The sequence below is a fragment of the Drosophila willistoni genome (genome assembly GCF_018902025.1).
Source record: "Drosophila willistoni isolate 14030-0811.24 chromosome 2L unlocalized genomic scaffold, UCI_dwil_1.1 Seg168, whole genome shotgun sequence".
NCBI lineage: Eukaryota > Metazoa > Arthropoda > Insecta > Diptera > Drosophilidae > Drosophila > Drosophila willistoni.
In genome coordinates, this window is record NW_025814047.1 from 3,515,250 (window position 1) to 3,531,909 (window position 16,660).

At 36.4% G+C, this 16,660-nt stretch overlaps 1 protein-coding gene across 3 annotated transcripts in view; it reads left to right on the plus strand.

Moving 5' to 3' along the window:
* The window catches only part of LOC6640766 (alpha-protein kinase 1), an 88,892-nt gene that overhangs the window by 17,234 nt on the left and 54,998 nt on the right, over nt 1–16,660 (plus strand). For all 3 annotated transcript variants that reach the window (XM_023175079.2, XM_023175080.2, XM_047009756.1), the window contains exon 2: nt 13,463–14,318. In XM_023175079.2, the coding sequence (XP_023030847.1) occupies nt 13,497–14,318 (822 nt within the window). In that variant the 5' untranslated portion in view covers nt 13,463–13,496. The remainder of the gene's footprint in view (nt 1–13,462; nt 14,319–16,660) is intronic.

Genomic DNA, 16,660 nt, shown 5'->3' on the forward strand with positions numbered 1-16,660 from the left:
TCCTTCCGTTTAATGACAGAGACTTTCTATCAATAACAGCTTCTACGTAAAGGTGGCAAAGAGTCCACATAAAATATTTTTGATTTTTATTCAAATTGTAATTATTTGTATGATTTATTTTTCAAGTTACCAAACATATGCAGAGCTTTAACAACCCCTTTATGAAAATTACTCTAAAAAGATCTTTATCAATGAGTACAGTAATTTTTACAGTTAAAACTTTAAAAAATTATTAAAATAATTATACATACATAAATCACAGCAAAGACTTTTTTATTTCAATTTCTCAACTGCTTTGCCTCATCAACAACTGACATAATTCACCCCCATTTTAGAGATCGATTCGGAAGTTCCAAGAAATCAGCAGATTTCATTCTTCAGCATACTTTTTTCGAGTGTGTGTGTGCGTAAGTGTGTGTGTGAGAGGAAAAATTAACACATTTAAATGACTTTCATTAAAAATTGATTAATATGGCCCTGATTGGTTATGTGACTGAAATTCTGAATGTACATATACATTTTGTTGTTGCTTTCATTCTTATACTTCTTCTGGCTCTCCTCTCTTACTCTTTCTCTCTCAATTATTGTCACATAAATTGAACATTTACTGATTTTGATTTTGGTTTTTGTTTTTGTTGGGCGCCTTCCCCCCTCCAACTCTCTTCCTCTTGATTATTAATTTGTATTGATTTCCAATCAAAGAAGAACTAGCCAGTCTATATAGAACTGGTCGACAATATTTTTCAATGAGCCGTAATTTAGACTCATTTAAATATATTTATTTTTGTTGATTGGCTTTTTTTTTGCTTTTGATGTTGATGATGATGATGATGATCTTGATGATGAGGTTGATAATGGTCCGACAATTGCGATAACGAGTTCAATGCAAAGTTATTTAACCTTTTAATAAGCTCGAATGGGCGTTAGAGTTTAGGTACAGTATACAATATAGTATTTTGTGCCATTAGAAAGTCACGCCAACTGTTTTTTTTTTAATTTTGTTGTATATTTTGTGGCCTGAGGGTACAGTTGCCTCATGCATAAATGCATAAGTTTAGGCCGTCACGCACTTAATGAGCCTGTCTTTCTCAGTCACTATCCGGCCTAAGAGTCTCAAGTCTGAGACAACAAATTGACGCATTTAATAATATTTTACTATGTGTATTTTGTGTCGCTAATTTCTTGCAGGCGTTATTATTGTGCGCACTTTCAAAAATTGCTCTCCACTCCACTCCACAATCGACGGCATAGTCAGAGCACATGCGTGCCCAGTTTTTTTGTGGAGCCCCGCAGCGTTGCCATATCGTTACACTGGGCGTCGCTTGTTGTTGCTGTTGCCGTTGCTGTTGTCGGTGTCGTGTTGTCGTGTTGCCGTCGTCACCGTCGCGTAATTTACATTAATTGGCACACGGCGTCGTACATATAAATTTTTTGCGCGCTTAAACTTTAATTTCATGCGTGCCATTTGATTTTCTGTTGCAGTTTCTTTGCTGCTTGCAAATTATAGCCAGTCTGCACACTTTTAGTGCTCACTATATATAATGTGTCTATGTATATGTGTTGCAAGTGCTGGGCGGTTTTTTTTTTTTTTTGTGGGCTGCGAGAGAATGGAGCGTCAACGAAATGGTTGATTTGCCTGAGACGCCTTAAGGAATAGAGCGGCCAAAAGAGATTGGTGGGCAGCTATTTACCTAGTTATAGGTGTTTGATAATGCTAGAGTCACTCGGGCCATTGCAAATTGTGCTGAAATCATTTTCTTGAAGCTTCGAGTGTTTAAAGCTATGGAGTAAAACTGACACATTGTAATTTCCATTAATTTTTGCTGAGTTTGGTCTAGTTAATTCAAGAATTTGCTTAATCTATGTAAGCATATACAATACGTAATTCATAGAGTCGAGGTTGTTTTAAAAAGAATTTATTCTAAGCTAGATATAGTGGATTGAGAGTGTTTTGCAACACTGGTTTTTAATGTTTTCCATAACATTAAAATTTTAAATGTATAAGAAACACTTTATTATCGATATATTTCAAATGTAGACTTATTAGACAACTTTTTGCAAAAATTTGCTTTTCTTTACACTTTCCAACACTGAAATGCATGTATAATTGACTTGGCTTGCTTTATTGATCTTTGCTTTGCATGTTTCTATGTTTTCTAACACTTAATAATCATATAACGAAATAAAAATAGATCAGTTTGGCTATAAGTAACTGTATCTTATTTTCAGGTAACACTTTAAGCATTTTTTCCACATCAAACATCGGATATTAGCCATCTTGAGGATAGTTATTATTATGCAAAGCTGGACTAATTCAACTGCCTCTTTAAACATATTAAAATTGGCTGTATCTAACTAAATTTGCTCTGCAATGAAACTCTTTATGTCCTCTTTATGTAATTCAGACGGTAGTTAAATACTTTTCAATAATGTGCGAAGAAGTAAGAAGCAAATGCCGCCTCCCTGTATTTTTTTGTGGGATACTTTTTGTTTTAATATTTATGGATGTTATCCAACACTGATGAATGCCATGGAATTGCCTATTAAATTGACACTGATTTACAACCTTTAAGGCTGAGTCTTGTAACATTTAAAGACTGTTTCCAATACTTTTGTCCAATTTTCGTGGCTCTTGTTTAATAAATTTAACCCCATACTGGATATTTATAAATAACTTACAACACTTGTAAATATAAGTAAAGTTTTTGGTTTGCAATGTTTAGAAATATTTTTCCCTACTCTGTACAGTTGCCTCTTTTTTCTAGCATTAATTAACATACTTTCCCAGCATTTCTTTCCAACAAAAAAACTTTTCGTTGACGTCAATTTTTGCTCATAGTTATTATTATTATTATTGTTGTTGTTGTTGTTGCTGCTGCTTCTGTTGTTGTGCTCATTTCAACCATATCAGGTCAAATCTCAATTAACAAATATAACGATTCATGCTACTATTTCTCTCCTCCATCCATCTATATCTCACTTCTGCTTCTAGTTTTCGCAATGTGCTTTCTTTCTAGAAATTTGTTTGCTGCCTCTTTCACTTAAGAAACAATTAACAAATATTAATAGGAATTTATTTCAATTGAAATCACACAAAAAAAAAAAAAACAACGAAAAGAAAAATAGAAACCCAAAAGAAGAAACGAGATGGAGCTAAAAAATGGAAAATTTCATTACATTTGCATGATACTTATTAGTTTTATTCTAACTTGAACTATTAATTAGTCTAAGCGACTATTTCTCCTTTCTCTCTCTCTCTCTCTCGCTCTTCATCACAGTGGGTAATCAACTTTATAATCAGCTTATTTTCCAGTGAATTTATAACCTCTTGATTATGTCCAGGTTAAAGCCATAAAGTGCCATTTAGCCAACGTGCAATGTGACCTGCATTAAGAGAGCGAGAGAGGGAGAGAAAGAGATGAAGAGTGAGACAAAAAAGAAGTGCAATTTGCCGTAAGCAAAATGCAACTTATAATAATAATAATGACAAAAGCAGGGAGCCAACAACAAGAGGGGGTAGCAGGTTTTATACATTTTTTTTCAGCGGGGGCGTGTCTAGGGGGATAGCCTAATGGCCTGGTCATTGTTTGTGTGTGACTCGGTGTGTGTGTGTGTCTGTAAGTAGTTTTTAATAAGCGCTGCCAAGCAAATAAATAATTATAATAAATAAATGATAAAGTACAGTCAGTCACACAATAATACATAACCCAGTATGTGTGTGTGTGTGTGGCTAATTACCGGCACAATGAAACAAGGCTGTTTTAGGGCGGTTGGGCATGGCTCTTGACAATGCAACGAAACGAGTTCGACGTATGGAGTTCAGTAGTTTCTACCGTTGCACTCCCCTACGCCCTAGTTTTTATAACTTATTAAACGTTTGTTTTTCCTTTTGTTTTTTTAAATGCTCAATTTGAATGCAAGCTGCATATTCTGTTTGTGATTTTCTATGGGTCTGGCCAAGCCAATATATATTGTAAATACCCTTAATTTGAGAAGGGTCCACTCAAATTTATATATAGCATAGAAGCAAACTACCTCTATCGATGCCTTGGCATAGTGGTTAATCCATAAACCCATTCTTAGTAAAAAGCACCCTGTATTCATTACAGAATTGACCTTTCTAGATCTGCTTTGATCCTATTTGCTTATAATTATGTTAGTTCTTTACTAATTGGTCTTAAACTCAAACTATTTTCTCTTTACAAATCTTCGATTACTTCAGCCCTTAAAATTGATATTAAAAGCACTCTGTAATCAATGGCAAATATCTTTGGTTCTAAATGGATTTAAGCTCCAAAAACTAAACCTTCAACGTTCTTTTTGCATAAGTCTTTCGATATTGCTTTCGTCTTCTTCACAAGTTAAACTTTAACTAATGCAATCGATGGTTCTAAGGACAATTCGATTAGATCAATTGGAGCTGGTGGCCTTTTAGTGGCAATTCCAATTTACCAAAAGTTCGATTTAAACCTTTGTTCTTTAAAGAGTATCTGCGAAACAGCTTTTGGCCACATTTTTCCACTTAGTAACTTAATGATTTCTGTTGTTTTCTGTTGTTGTTTTGCTCAGCTCATTAGACAGACGCACATCACTTAATGCATAAATACTTGTGTCTACGTATATGCAAATTATAATTGCATTTAATATTATATATATATATGGCTTCGATAATTATCACTGATCGATTGAATGAGGCAAATGCAAGTTTTTATTACGCCATGTGCTGGGTTAATTCCACACTCGATTGTCTAGTCAAGGCAAATCTTTAACCCCCCACTACTTATTTTAGTTAATCGATTTCCAAAAAATTCGATTAAGCAAAAACACAGCCAGACGATATCACACTTAAATATTTGAAATATTTTGCAACCCCAAAACAAATGAGATAAGGACAAGCAACCCTCTAAATTGGTATTTGCACCTCCTGCTCCCGCTCCTGCTCCTGATCCTGCTGCGTGTCCAGGCCCCGCGGCCAAACTCTAATTATAATCGCGTATCGCATGTGCCAAAGCTCCAATGCGAAAAAGGACTTTTGTCAAAGCACACACAACACACTCACACACTCGTTGGTTCTCCTCCTGCAACACCCTCTTGCATTGCTGTGTCATTAACAACCCACACTGCCATGGCAAAGGTATTTGCATTAATTTTGCAAAGAAAGAAGAAATAAAAAACATTACAACGAACGAACGAAGAAATTTCCATAATGAGCACGTACACAATCACTTACCCCGGACTTGTCCTCCCTGAATCCCCCGTCCCCCGTTTCTCTGTTCTTCTCTTGCCTACTTGCATGCAATTTGCCAAAAACAAAAATAATGCCCATAGAAGGGTTTTTGCATTGTCCTAAGGGTTGCAAAAAAAAGACCCAAAAAAAAGAATATATGGCTAAAAAATGTTTTATAATTAGTTGCCCGTTGCCCGGTTTCAAATGCAGGCTGCGTTTTTTTTCTTTTTTTTTTTAATTTTTGCTTATATTTTTCGTTTTTTTTTATCAAATATTTAGACGTTGATTATGCCGCTTCAGCTTCAGCTACCAGCCCTTCCTTCAACTCGTGTACAAATGATTTTGGTGCGTGCTCAATTGGGGAGTGTTTTTTTTTTTGTTTTTTGCCTAGAATTCTGCCCGACCCTTGTGGCATTATTCATTTTCTTTTGTTTTTCGCTAATTTAGCAAAATTATGTTTTCCACTCCCCGCTCTTTACGTTGCTTGTTCTAGCTGTCTCTTTCTCTTATATCTCGATGTCGTGTACGATTTCGTGTTGCATTTGCCACTGCCTCGATATTATACAATTGCTGCAAGTTGAACTGGAAGGGCCACAGGACATGCAATTTTCGACCTATGGATTCATACATATATGTATATGATTTCCTTTTTTTCAAATGCTCTATATCCGAAAGGGTGAACAGGCACCTGGCAATCGTATGGAATACATAAGATATTTATCTGGCAACGCCAAAGTTTTTTAAAACACTTTAAACTTTCTAGTATTTGAAAGAACTCAAATTCAATAGGAGGAATTGAAGGAAGAGTTTGGTAGCTCCTATCTGTTCAGGGGTAGTTAAAATGATCTAAAACTATGATAGGATCAGTTGGAAAAGGTATAGAACACCATTTGTATGTATCCTCATCTCTTAATGTTATGGATTTTTTTAGAAGCAGATCATTTAGATTGAAGAGAAATTCAGAATCTTGCAAGGGATCTCTGAAATGATCAACTATTTTGAAAGTAATGAACCCATAGATATTTATCGATATTCTGCGATTTAGAAGCGATCTGGCAACTCTGAACTGATCAATTAATTTGGAGATAACATTTTAAAGTTGAATATTTTGCTAAAATTTTTGATCTTTTATCTAATTGGTTGCGGTTTTTGTTCGATTAAAGAAGATAGGGCATCTACTTAGTCAATATGGGAATGCGTTTTCTTGGGCAAGTTTACCATTTCTCATTATTTCCTGCTGTAAATGAATTAAAATTGCCAAATGTGGGCGTTTTAATAGGGGTGTAGGGGTTAGGCTGGCCTGGCCAGAACTAAGAAGATGAAGCAGGGGTTGGCTTTTAATGCAAATATGAAAAAAAACCAGAGGGCCGGGGCTAACTTCGACCGCGTCAAAGTTTGTATACCCTTGCAATTTTTTTGGTAACTCTTTCCTTACCTATAGCCATCAAAGTGGAAAAACGTTTAAGCTAAAAAGGCTAATGTTTCCGAAAGAACGGCCTACATAGGAAATAACGAAGATATTGATCAAAGTCACTGTTTTCCACCGATTGTTCCTATGGGAGCTATATGATATAGTTACCCGATCCTTATCAAATTTGGCACATTCATTAACAGATATACTAAACTAAGAAATGTGTAATTTGAAAGCCATCGCGGCAAAAGTAACGAAGTTATTGACAAAAGTCACTGTTTTCGAAAGATCGTTCCTATGGGAGGTATATGATGTAGTCACCCGATCTTGATCAAATTTGGCGTAGTCGTTTATATGTGAAATTAACTCACCAATATTAAATTTCACGACAATACCTCAGAAAATAACGAAGTTATTAAGAAAAGTCACTGTTCGTGACTTTGGCATTTGTATGGGAGCTATATGATATAGTGATCCGATCCGGCTGAATCCGAGATATACAACGCCTGCAGTATATACAAGCCTACATGCAAAATTTCAGCTCTGTAGCTTTAACGGTCTAGGAGGAGTTTGCGTTGATCCAGACGGACGGACGGACGGACGGACGGACGGACGGACGGACGGACGGACGGACATGGCTATTTGAACTCGTCTCGTCGTGCTGATCAAGAATATATATACTTTATATGGTCGGAGATGCTTCCTTCTATGCGTTGCACACTTTTGACCAAAATTAATATACCCTTTTTGCAAGGGTATAAATATGAAAAAAAAATGCGAATAACTCATTACGCGGCGCATTAAGGACAATATGAATGTGAATGAGTGTATATGTTTGACTATGATTGTGTGTGTGTGTGTGTGTGTTTGGTGTCTGAATTGAGTTGGCAGGACCTCACGCTATGAGAGGGTTGCTTTTTTTTAGTCTCCGAATGGGCATGACTTTGACTTCCTCTTTATATTCCACTGTACACTTTTCTCTGGGGGCGTTTGACTTGCACATGTATTGTTGTTGCTGCTGTTGTTGTTGTTGTTGTTGTATTGAATACGCCTCTGGCATTGTTGTTGTAATTGTTGTGTTATTGGCATCGCCTAGTGCGTGCTCAGTTTGAATCACGCAAATTTCATTATTATTATTTTTAATGATTTGAGTGGTAAAAAAAAAAAAAGAAAACAGTCAGCGCCAGGAAAAAAAAACAATTGTTGGAAAATGGGAACAAACACAAATCAAAATGGCAAATGTTGGCCATTCCATCAATTGGTATACATTATAATTAGCTGATTTTCAACAGATACCATAGCTATCTTTTGGCTGGTGTTCAAAAGACATGAACTAATTGCTAGTCTTCTATAGTTTCTAAACTAGTTTTGATAATTCGAAAAAATATTTTTGAAGTGATATTTAAACAGAATTTCCAATCGACTTTTAATTGAATAGTAGGTAGTTCTTTTGGAAAAGGGTTCTATTAACATTCATTCTGCAGAAATTAGTTCAGAATTAGTTCGAGAAATGATCAATATACTATGATATGGCCATTAAAGAGAAAAACCAAGTCGGGATAACTTAAAAATCGAGTTATGTTTAAAAACTAATTTCGTTTTCAAACCAAGCTCAAACCTTTACATTTACCTGATTATGAGATAGTAAAGCATTACAAATCTAAACAAAATTTATGAATTGAGCATAATACATGGAATTTTCCCATTAAACCTCATTACTCTTTGGCGAAGAGGATCAACGGGGAAAACTCGTTATTCCTTACTCGTCTAAATTTATATTTAATGTACATATATCATTGATACTCAAATTCAGATTCAAATTTGATTAATATTTTTGGTTCCAGACATAAAAAAAACTTCTTAAGATTGGTTTTTTGATTTCCGAAGCTAAATACAGATCGATGAACCGATGAATAATAGGTAAAAGTTGTAAAAAAGATTGTGTTAAAATGTTATTAAAGGCAATTTCAAAAATGAATCCTTTTAAAACAAAAGTTCTTGAAACTGGACTTATTATTTTGGGGCACATATGATCATAGTTCTACTGCAAGTTGATCTGTGGAAGAAAATCAATATCTCTTAAGTACTATTATATGCATAAGTTCTTTATTGAAACTTTATTGAAACTTTACTTACATCAAAAATGATCTCTGAGGAAAACCTAATAGCAGGAATCATAAAAAAAGTGCATTTGCATTTAAATTCATTGAAATTTATCTGGTCATTATAGCTAATTTAACTTAACCATGCAAATTCCGTTATAATACTCTTAATAATAATCTTTTCCGACTACGACTGCACCTTAAGAGCTTAAAGTTTGCCACTCTTCATTATGGTTTATATAACCCAACATGCCCATTAAAATAGCCCACCCACTTGCATTTATATATATATACATACATACATACATATATGTATATAGCTTACTCCCGTTTGTATTTCCATGTGTAATCGTGTGTAATTTTTAAGAAAATTGCACGTTTTGCCTGGCACCCCCTCAGCAACATCGGCAGCAGCAGCAACAGCAACAACAACCCTAAAACAATGCATAAAACTTTTATGCTTACGTGTGGTGTGAGTGTGTGTGTGTGGGTTTGTATGGGTGTGTGTGTTGTAAATAAATGTTGCATAAATAATTTTAACTCAATGACTTAATGTGGCCTGAGAGCCTGGGCCATTATTGATTTTATTTCTGCTTACTGCAAAAACTTTTAAGCAGCCAAAAAGTTTCCATACGACGCCCCTCTTCAAACACACCCTTCTGACCCCTTTCCCCACTCCCCACTCACACCCTTACCCACACCTTACACATTATGAAAACTTCCTTGAGAGTTGGAGTTGGAGAGGTTTAATATACATTTTGACTTAATTACAAATCAAAAAGCAGGCATAAATTTAATAGTCCAAGCCTTGGTCAAGAAGTTGCTGTTGCTGCTGTTGTTGTTGTTGTTGTCGTTGTCCGGTTTGGTTTCTAATCGAAAAAAATTGCTTTGTGCTACATTTGGTTGCCTTACAACGATGCCAATGACGATGACGATGACGACGACGACGACGACAACGACAACGACGATATCCTAAGCATAAATGTGCTACAATTTAGTTTGACTATTAATTACAACAAGTTGCTGCAACATGTTCTGCCACATTTGTATATACACATACATAGGTACTTACCATACATGTTTCCGCAAGCAAAAAAAAGGAAAAATTATTGATGATTTTATTAATTTGAATATTGCCAAACGAATTGCTGTCGAAGACAAAACGTTGCGCTGCAACCGAGCAAACAACCGCCCAAACTTCTTTTCTTTCTTCTACCAATAGAAAGTTGCATGGAAATTGCAATTTATAGCTTGGCAGCAGCAGCAGCAACAGCAGCGGCAACAACAGCAGGGAAAATGAGTATAATTAGACCGGTTTGTAGTCATGTTGCAGATGGCATGTTGCCGGCTTTGCCATGGTAAATGAAGCGAGCAGCAGTTGCAGCAGCAAACAGCTTGATTTGAATTATAGTTTGGCCCCGGCTGGGGCGATAATTAATCGTGCTATTTAGTGTGGTACATGAAATTCTACCAGTTTGCGCTTGGTTATTGATTAGATTTCGTTGATCGTTGATGTTGATGTGTGCTGTCTAATGTTGCTGCTAGTGTCGCAGGAAGCGACAAAATGTTACGAGTGTCTGTGTTTGGCTATAATTTGGTTAGACTTTTAATATGGGCAAATTGTTTTTAATTTGCTTGCAAATATTTCTTGCAAAAAATAAAAACTTTCACAACATGTTGCCAAAGTGCGAAAGCAAGCTAAGACTCATTAGGCCATACAGTAAAAATAGAGATAAACAAATTGATCTTTTTGAGGGGGAGTTTTTATTCTCAATTTACTTTTCCTAATTCTCTTGTTTGTTGTATGTTGACGCATACTTGAAATAATTCTATAGCTGCTTTCCTTGTTGTTTGTGCACTTTCGTGTTTTGTTTGGTGTTTTTGTTTTGCATTGTTTTTTTTTTTTTGTTGGTTCGTTTTTGCTGTTTCTTATGCATATGCCAGATGCCTGTTCCTCCGCACTTTCGGGTCTGTTTCTCTCCTCTGCCCTCCCTTTAGGCCAAGACCAAGACCAAGTCCTGGCCATGGCCAGACATTTGCATGCAATGTACAAAATTAATTATTACGCCTTCTCTACCACTTCCAACAACAAGCAACACACCAACTCCTTTTCCTCTACCTCAAGCTCATTCCTGGACTACACCTACCCGTCACCCCTGACCTGCCCCCCCCCCCCAAAAATAAAGCAAAAAATCTACAACACGAAGCTTGGCCATTGCATGTCCTGCTGCTACTTGCAAGCCAACAGAAAGAGAGACAGAGAAAGAGAGAGAGAGAGAGTAAGAGTTCTGGCATTTGAACTACCTACCTCATGCCTTACTCCCACCAACAACATCTTTGTCCTTTCTGTTTGTGGCTCATTATGGGGATGTGCAGCAGCTACTATAAGTGTGTGTATGTGTGTGTTAGTGTGTTGCAGTGTGGCCGGAAAAGTGCGTTACGTTCGTTGACTGCTGCCGGTTGCCGGCTGGTTACCAAACGAACACAACATCAGCTCAAAAGTCCGTTTCGGACTTTTCTCTCTCTCCACGTTCTCTGAATGCAGTTGCAATATTACAACTGCACACAGGGAACTGTAGAAAGAGAGCCACAAAATGAGAGAGAGAGAGAGAGAGAGAGAGAGAGAGGAACTCACTCATACAGGCATAAGCATATGCATTATGCATTAAAATCAACGCCCGTTTTGTGTAGCTTCTTGTCCAGACAATGCAACGAAAAGTCGAAGACAACCACAGACCCGATGCCTCTGCTCGGCCCTCTTCTTCACTTACCCCTGACAATGCAAAGTCCATAGGATCAACAAATTTTTGTGGCCTTTGGCACATATCAAGGTAGAAAAGTTACAGAGACCTATGCCCAGCTACCTAAACATTGATGCTTTCTTTTCAGTCTAGTCTAGGCTATGGCTCAGTCGGGCGGTAAACTAGGTTGCATTTGGTAAGCTTTTTATGGAAAATTGTTGCCTACATTTAGGCGCCTAAGTCTAATATTTCAGACAGCTAACAAAGATGATGAGCTTATAAAAGAGTGAAACCCGTAAACACTATAAGAATGTGAAATGATGCAACTCATTTAAGTCGAGAGAGAGAGAGAGAGAGACAGAGAGAGAGAGAGAGAGAGAGAGAGAGAGAGAGTAATAGAGATGCAGAATACCTCTTAAGCAATTTGACAATTGTTCAGTTTTGCTAGAAACATTAATTTGTTTATCAATATTATTTACCCTGAATTCTTGTACTTAACTAATTTCTCATTCCTTTTAACCCAATCGAATATAAAAGTAAAGAAAATTCTGATTTTGATGATTTTTAAGAAGATACAATTTCTAGGGATTTCTTTCTTTACTTAAAGTAAACAATTTAAGTAAAAGTATATAAAAGTATAGTAAATAATGAGAATATTATTATAATTTATATATATAATATAATTCATAATTTTGAAGTATAATTCCTACTGTGTATATCTAATATCTAGCTTAACCACAGCCAAGGGAACGGGCTTGTAATATTTAGCGGGGAAGGAAGATCATTTCGAAATACAATTTATCAAAATAGCACTAGTATTTATTCATTTATTGCCTATTCAGTTTTATTTTTTGGGCTTTTCGAGTTTGATTTGCCAAAAGTAAACTGATAAAATTCTTCAATCAGTTACAAATTTGTAAATCAAACGACTTATACTTACATTAGTAAAAAAAATGTTTTAAAATTTAGATTCTAAACAATTCTACATTTATTAAATCATATTCTAAGTTAAAAAAAGAAATTTAATTTTAATTTCCTTTCAATTTCTAAGCTTTGATATTAAAAGCTATTGATTTTTTGGTTACATCCCTCGAAATGTATAGCAATTATTTTTTTAATTTCTAGATTCTTGTTTTACCACTTAGTCTTTCGAACATGTATAAAAGTTCTTAATTCTCTCTTAGACTCTGTCTCTGCCTTTGCCTCTCTCTCTGTGTCGTAGTCCTTTCTCTTCTACATGAAAAACTTTCTTGCCAGACATGGCAGGCTTTTGCTTTTACTTCCTCCTTCTACTTTAGCCTGACCCTCCTTCGTACCGCCAGGGCACATAAATTATAATGCAGAGTAGGTGTAAAATTTTCGATTACGACTGGCCTCCTCCCTCTCAGTTCAGCCCTGCTGCTGCTCAGTCTGCTACGGTCTACGGTCTTTTCCACCTTGAAGCAACCACCATGAATGGTTTTGCTTTTGCCTTTTTGTATCCATCATCCCACCGGCGGGCAAAAGTGGTTCGCTTCGGTATGTTGTCCAGTGCAGAGAAACGTCGCAAGGACATGGACATGTGCAACACGAGAGTGCACAGGACGACTTTGGAGTCGAACAGCAGCAACACCAAAAACAACAACATGGTTTTGCATTTGCAAAATTATGTGGCATGTGTGTGTGTGAGTGTGAGTGTGTCTCAGCCACACACCAGCTTCTTCTGCCTGTTTCCAGTTTGTTTGTTGTTGTTGCTGCTGGTGTCGTTGCATTGTGGTCAACCGTTGGGCAACAGGGATAATTAATGAAATTAATGCGCCTGGGCATGAGTTTTAAGTGCACGAAATATATTCGATAAATGTAAATTCTAAATTATGAGTGTGTAGACCAACTCTTACCCTCTCACTCAAAGGGAAGTTTCCGAAAATTTGTTTCTAGTCTCTGCTCTAAATAAATAATGATGATTAAATTTTACACTTCCATTTCCATACTTTTTCCATAGGTCAACACAATGCCATCAGCGAATTATCAGTGACATGGCCGAGGGCTGTGAGGACTCTGCCGGTGCCTCTGAATCGACAACAACGGCGGCAACGACGACGACAACAACCCCATCATCATTGATAACCAAGACGAAATTACAGTTCAATCAGCTAGATAAGATGCTGGGCACTGTGTTGCCATGCGAGGCGGCCATTGGTGCCACACCAGGCAGCAATACGACCAACAGTAATACCAATACCAATTCCAACAACAATAACAATAATAACAACAACAACAACAATAACTCCGCTGCAGCGGACAATAGCATTGTGAAGCGTGAGTTTTGCGATGGAAGTATATTGCCAGGTGTTGGGGCAGGCGCTACCAACAATAATAATAGCAACAACAACAACAACAATCCAAAAATGCAGACCAACAACAAGACAAGTAGCGGCAGTGGCAATAGTAGCAGCAGCTCCTCATCATCATCATCATCGTCTTGTTCCTCAACATCATCGTCCAGCTCATCGACCAGCACCTTAACCAGTTGCACCACCGCAGCCATAGTGCCCTCCCAATGCTCCACAAATGCCAACAAATCGCCCGGTTCACCCTATTCCCATAGCGGTGGCGGACCAATCTCTGGAAATATCCTAGGAGCAATGGTTGCCAATAGTGTGGCCAGTCCGCTGCGTGAGGCAAGCCCATTGCCAGCAAGTCGATCGCCATTGTTGAATGTGGCAGCAACAGCCGCAGCAGCAGCCGTAGCAGCTCAACAGCAGTCACCCTGTGGCGGTGCCACACCCGCCTCCCCGCCATCGGCCTCCTCGAATAGCTCGTCTCATGTGCTGGCGCTCAACATTAAAACCGAGTCGGTGAGTCGCTCTCAAGAGAATGCAAATGCAAAACCGATTTAAATGATATGACATATATACAATTATTCTCATATATATATATAATTCACTTTTTTAATTGAGCAACTGCATGATATGGTATAAATGCCTAATGGTTTAGGACGATGATGGCGTGATTATAGAAAATAAGTTCTAAAACTGACACCAGATAAATTCTCTCTCACTACACTAAAATATTCAATTATGCTGCGTGACTTTACATGAGTCACTTTCAATGTGGCACTTGCCACATCTCTACATTTTTTTGGGAGTTTTTGTTGATTCGGTTTGCATTTAATTAGCATGCCAGTATTCCAAGTTTTGATCATTAATTAGTCACAGCTAGCTGTGCGACTGCCTTCTAATCGTTATTTTTAAATCTGCCACAAAATGTTGCAAACCAATATTGACGCGGCGAATGACCGGCCAATCAAGGGCAAGCAGCACAACACAAAGTTGCCTCGAGCCGCAAAACAAAACACAGAACCAGAATCGTGCTCTAGAATCGGTCACAAGAAATACACAACAGTGGAAAAATAACAACAAATACTTTTGTCCCAATTTTAATGATCATAAAAAAAGAGAGAACTTTGTGCAATTGTCAGCAATAAATAAGAAAAAAAAGAAAAAATAAAACTAAACACCAACAAGAACAACATTTTCGCATGTCCTCGATTTTGGATTTTTCGGTTGTTTTTTTCTGCCTGCTGGCGCATAAATAGTTGACCAGCTAAAAAAATCGCTGAGACGACAATGTGGTGATCCATTTTCAAGTTTATGTTGTCTACCCTGTACAAGTCATATAGGGCAGAAGGTTATATTGAGTTAACACAGTCTGGGATGGAAGTTTAGTTAATGTATGGTCATGGGAAAGTTTTATACTTCTGAAGTTTTGATTATTTAAAAGTAGTTAATAAAGACTTGCTTAACCTTGACGTATGAAATTGGAATTTAATACTCTTCAAAAGAAAGATACAAGTTCAGAGTTTTATGTTGACATATTTCCATTTGTCATCACGTTTTTATTTTGTGTCATATTTCCTAGTTCCACTTTAATTTATTAAAATTAGTTGAACTCTTTTCCAAAACATATTAAAAGTATTAAGACAAATATGTCTTTGAATAATATGCTAATCAATAAGAGCTCTAAACATAATCAGCTTAAAACTGAGTCAATGTTGTAATCAAGGAGTTGTGTTAATTTGAAATGAATGATAGAAAAGTTGCAGATGAAAAATTAATTAACCTATTTATTAACATGTCTCTCGAATATTATCTGATATCGATAAAAGTTTATGGGGAGCAATTCCTCTACAATTTTTGGCTTCTTTTGAAGGTTTGAACTTTCTCAAGAACCTTCTCAGGAACAGAATATAATAGTGACTAATATTGATAAACATTAACATTAATAGAAAGTAATGAAAAACATGCTCCAAACAGAATCAAGTTTTAGCCATTCACAATAAATTGAATATAGAATATACATTAAGAATATATATCATTACTACTTCATCAATCATTCTGTAATGCAAATATTTAATCAGATTATATTTCAAGTTGAATGTACTTGAATATATATGTCTCTCTATTAATTTGTGAGAACCAATTAAGATTGGATCTTGTGATTTTAAATGATAACTAGAGTCGACATATTTGTCATTAAAGAAGGCAGGTTAGGAGTAGTTATGCCAAATGTTGCTACTTAGCATTGGTATGAAATGTATCCAAAAAATGTTGCTAAAGAATGTTGCTAACATAAATTAAAACTTATATCTAAGGTCTGGCCTGATCAATTTCTTAATATCCTTATCTATTTAGCTCCTTAATCAGAATTCTAGAGCTGTTAGTCCATTTAAATATTGAATAAGTATATTAAGCCTAAATAAAAATTCTAAATTCCCTTTACAATTACTGCAAATATTGCCACACGGTAACACAAAGTCGTGCCTTTACCATAACACTTGATTTCTCATAAAATACAATTATGAGGAACGCATTATAGCCTGAAAAGAGAAAGAGTTCAAATGAGACATTTGATGCATAAACCATAAAATAATTTCAAGTGGCAACTTGAGCTGTGGGCAAATCAAAGCCGCCTTAAAAGTAAGATCAATAAACAAATTGTAATTTTTGTGAGTACTAAAAACCCGTTCAAATTTTAGTTTTAGAAATAGTGTTCAATATGTTTAACCGCTTTGTCTCTGTCTCTGACACAATCAGCACGCACGCACACACTCACACTCCCCCACCCCAACAGCACCCCTCCTCCTCCCTCTCTCTCTCTCGCAAAGCCAAAAAATGTTGTAAAAAGCAATTAATAAAAA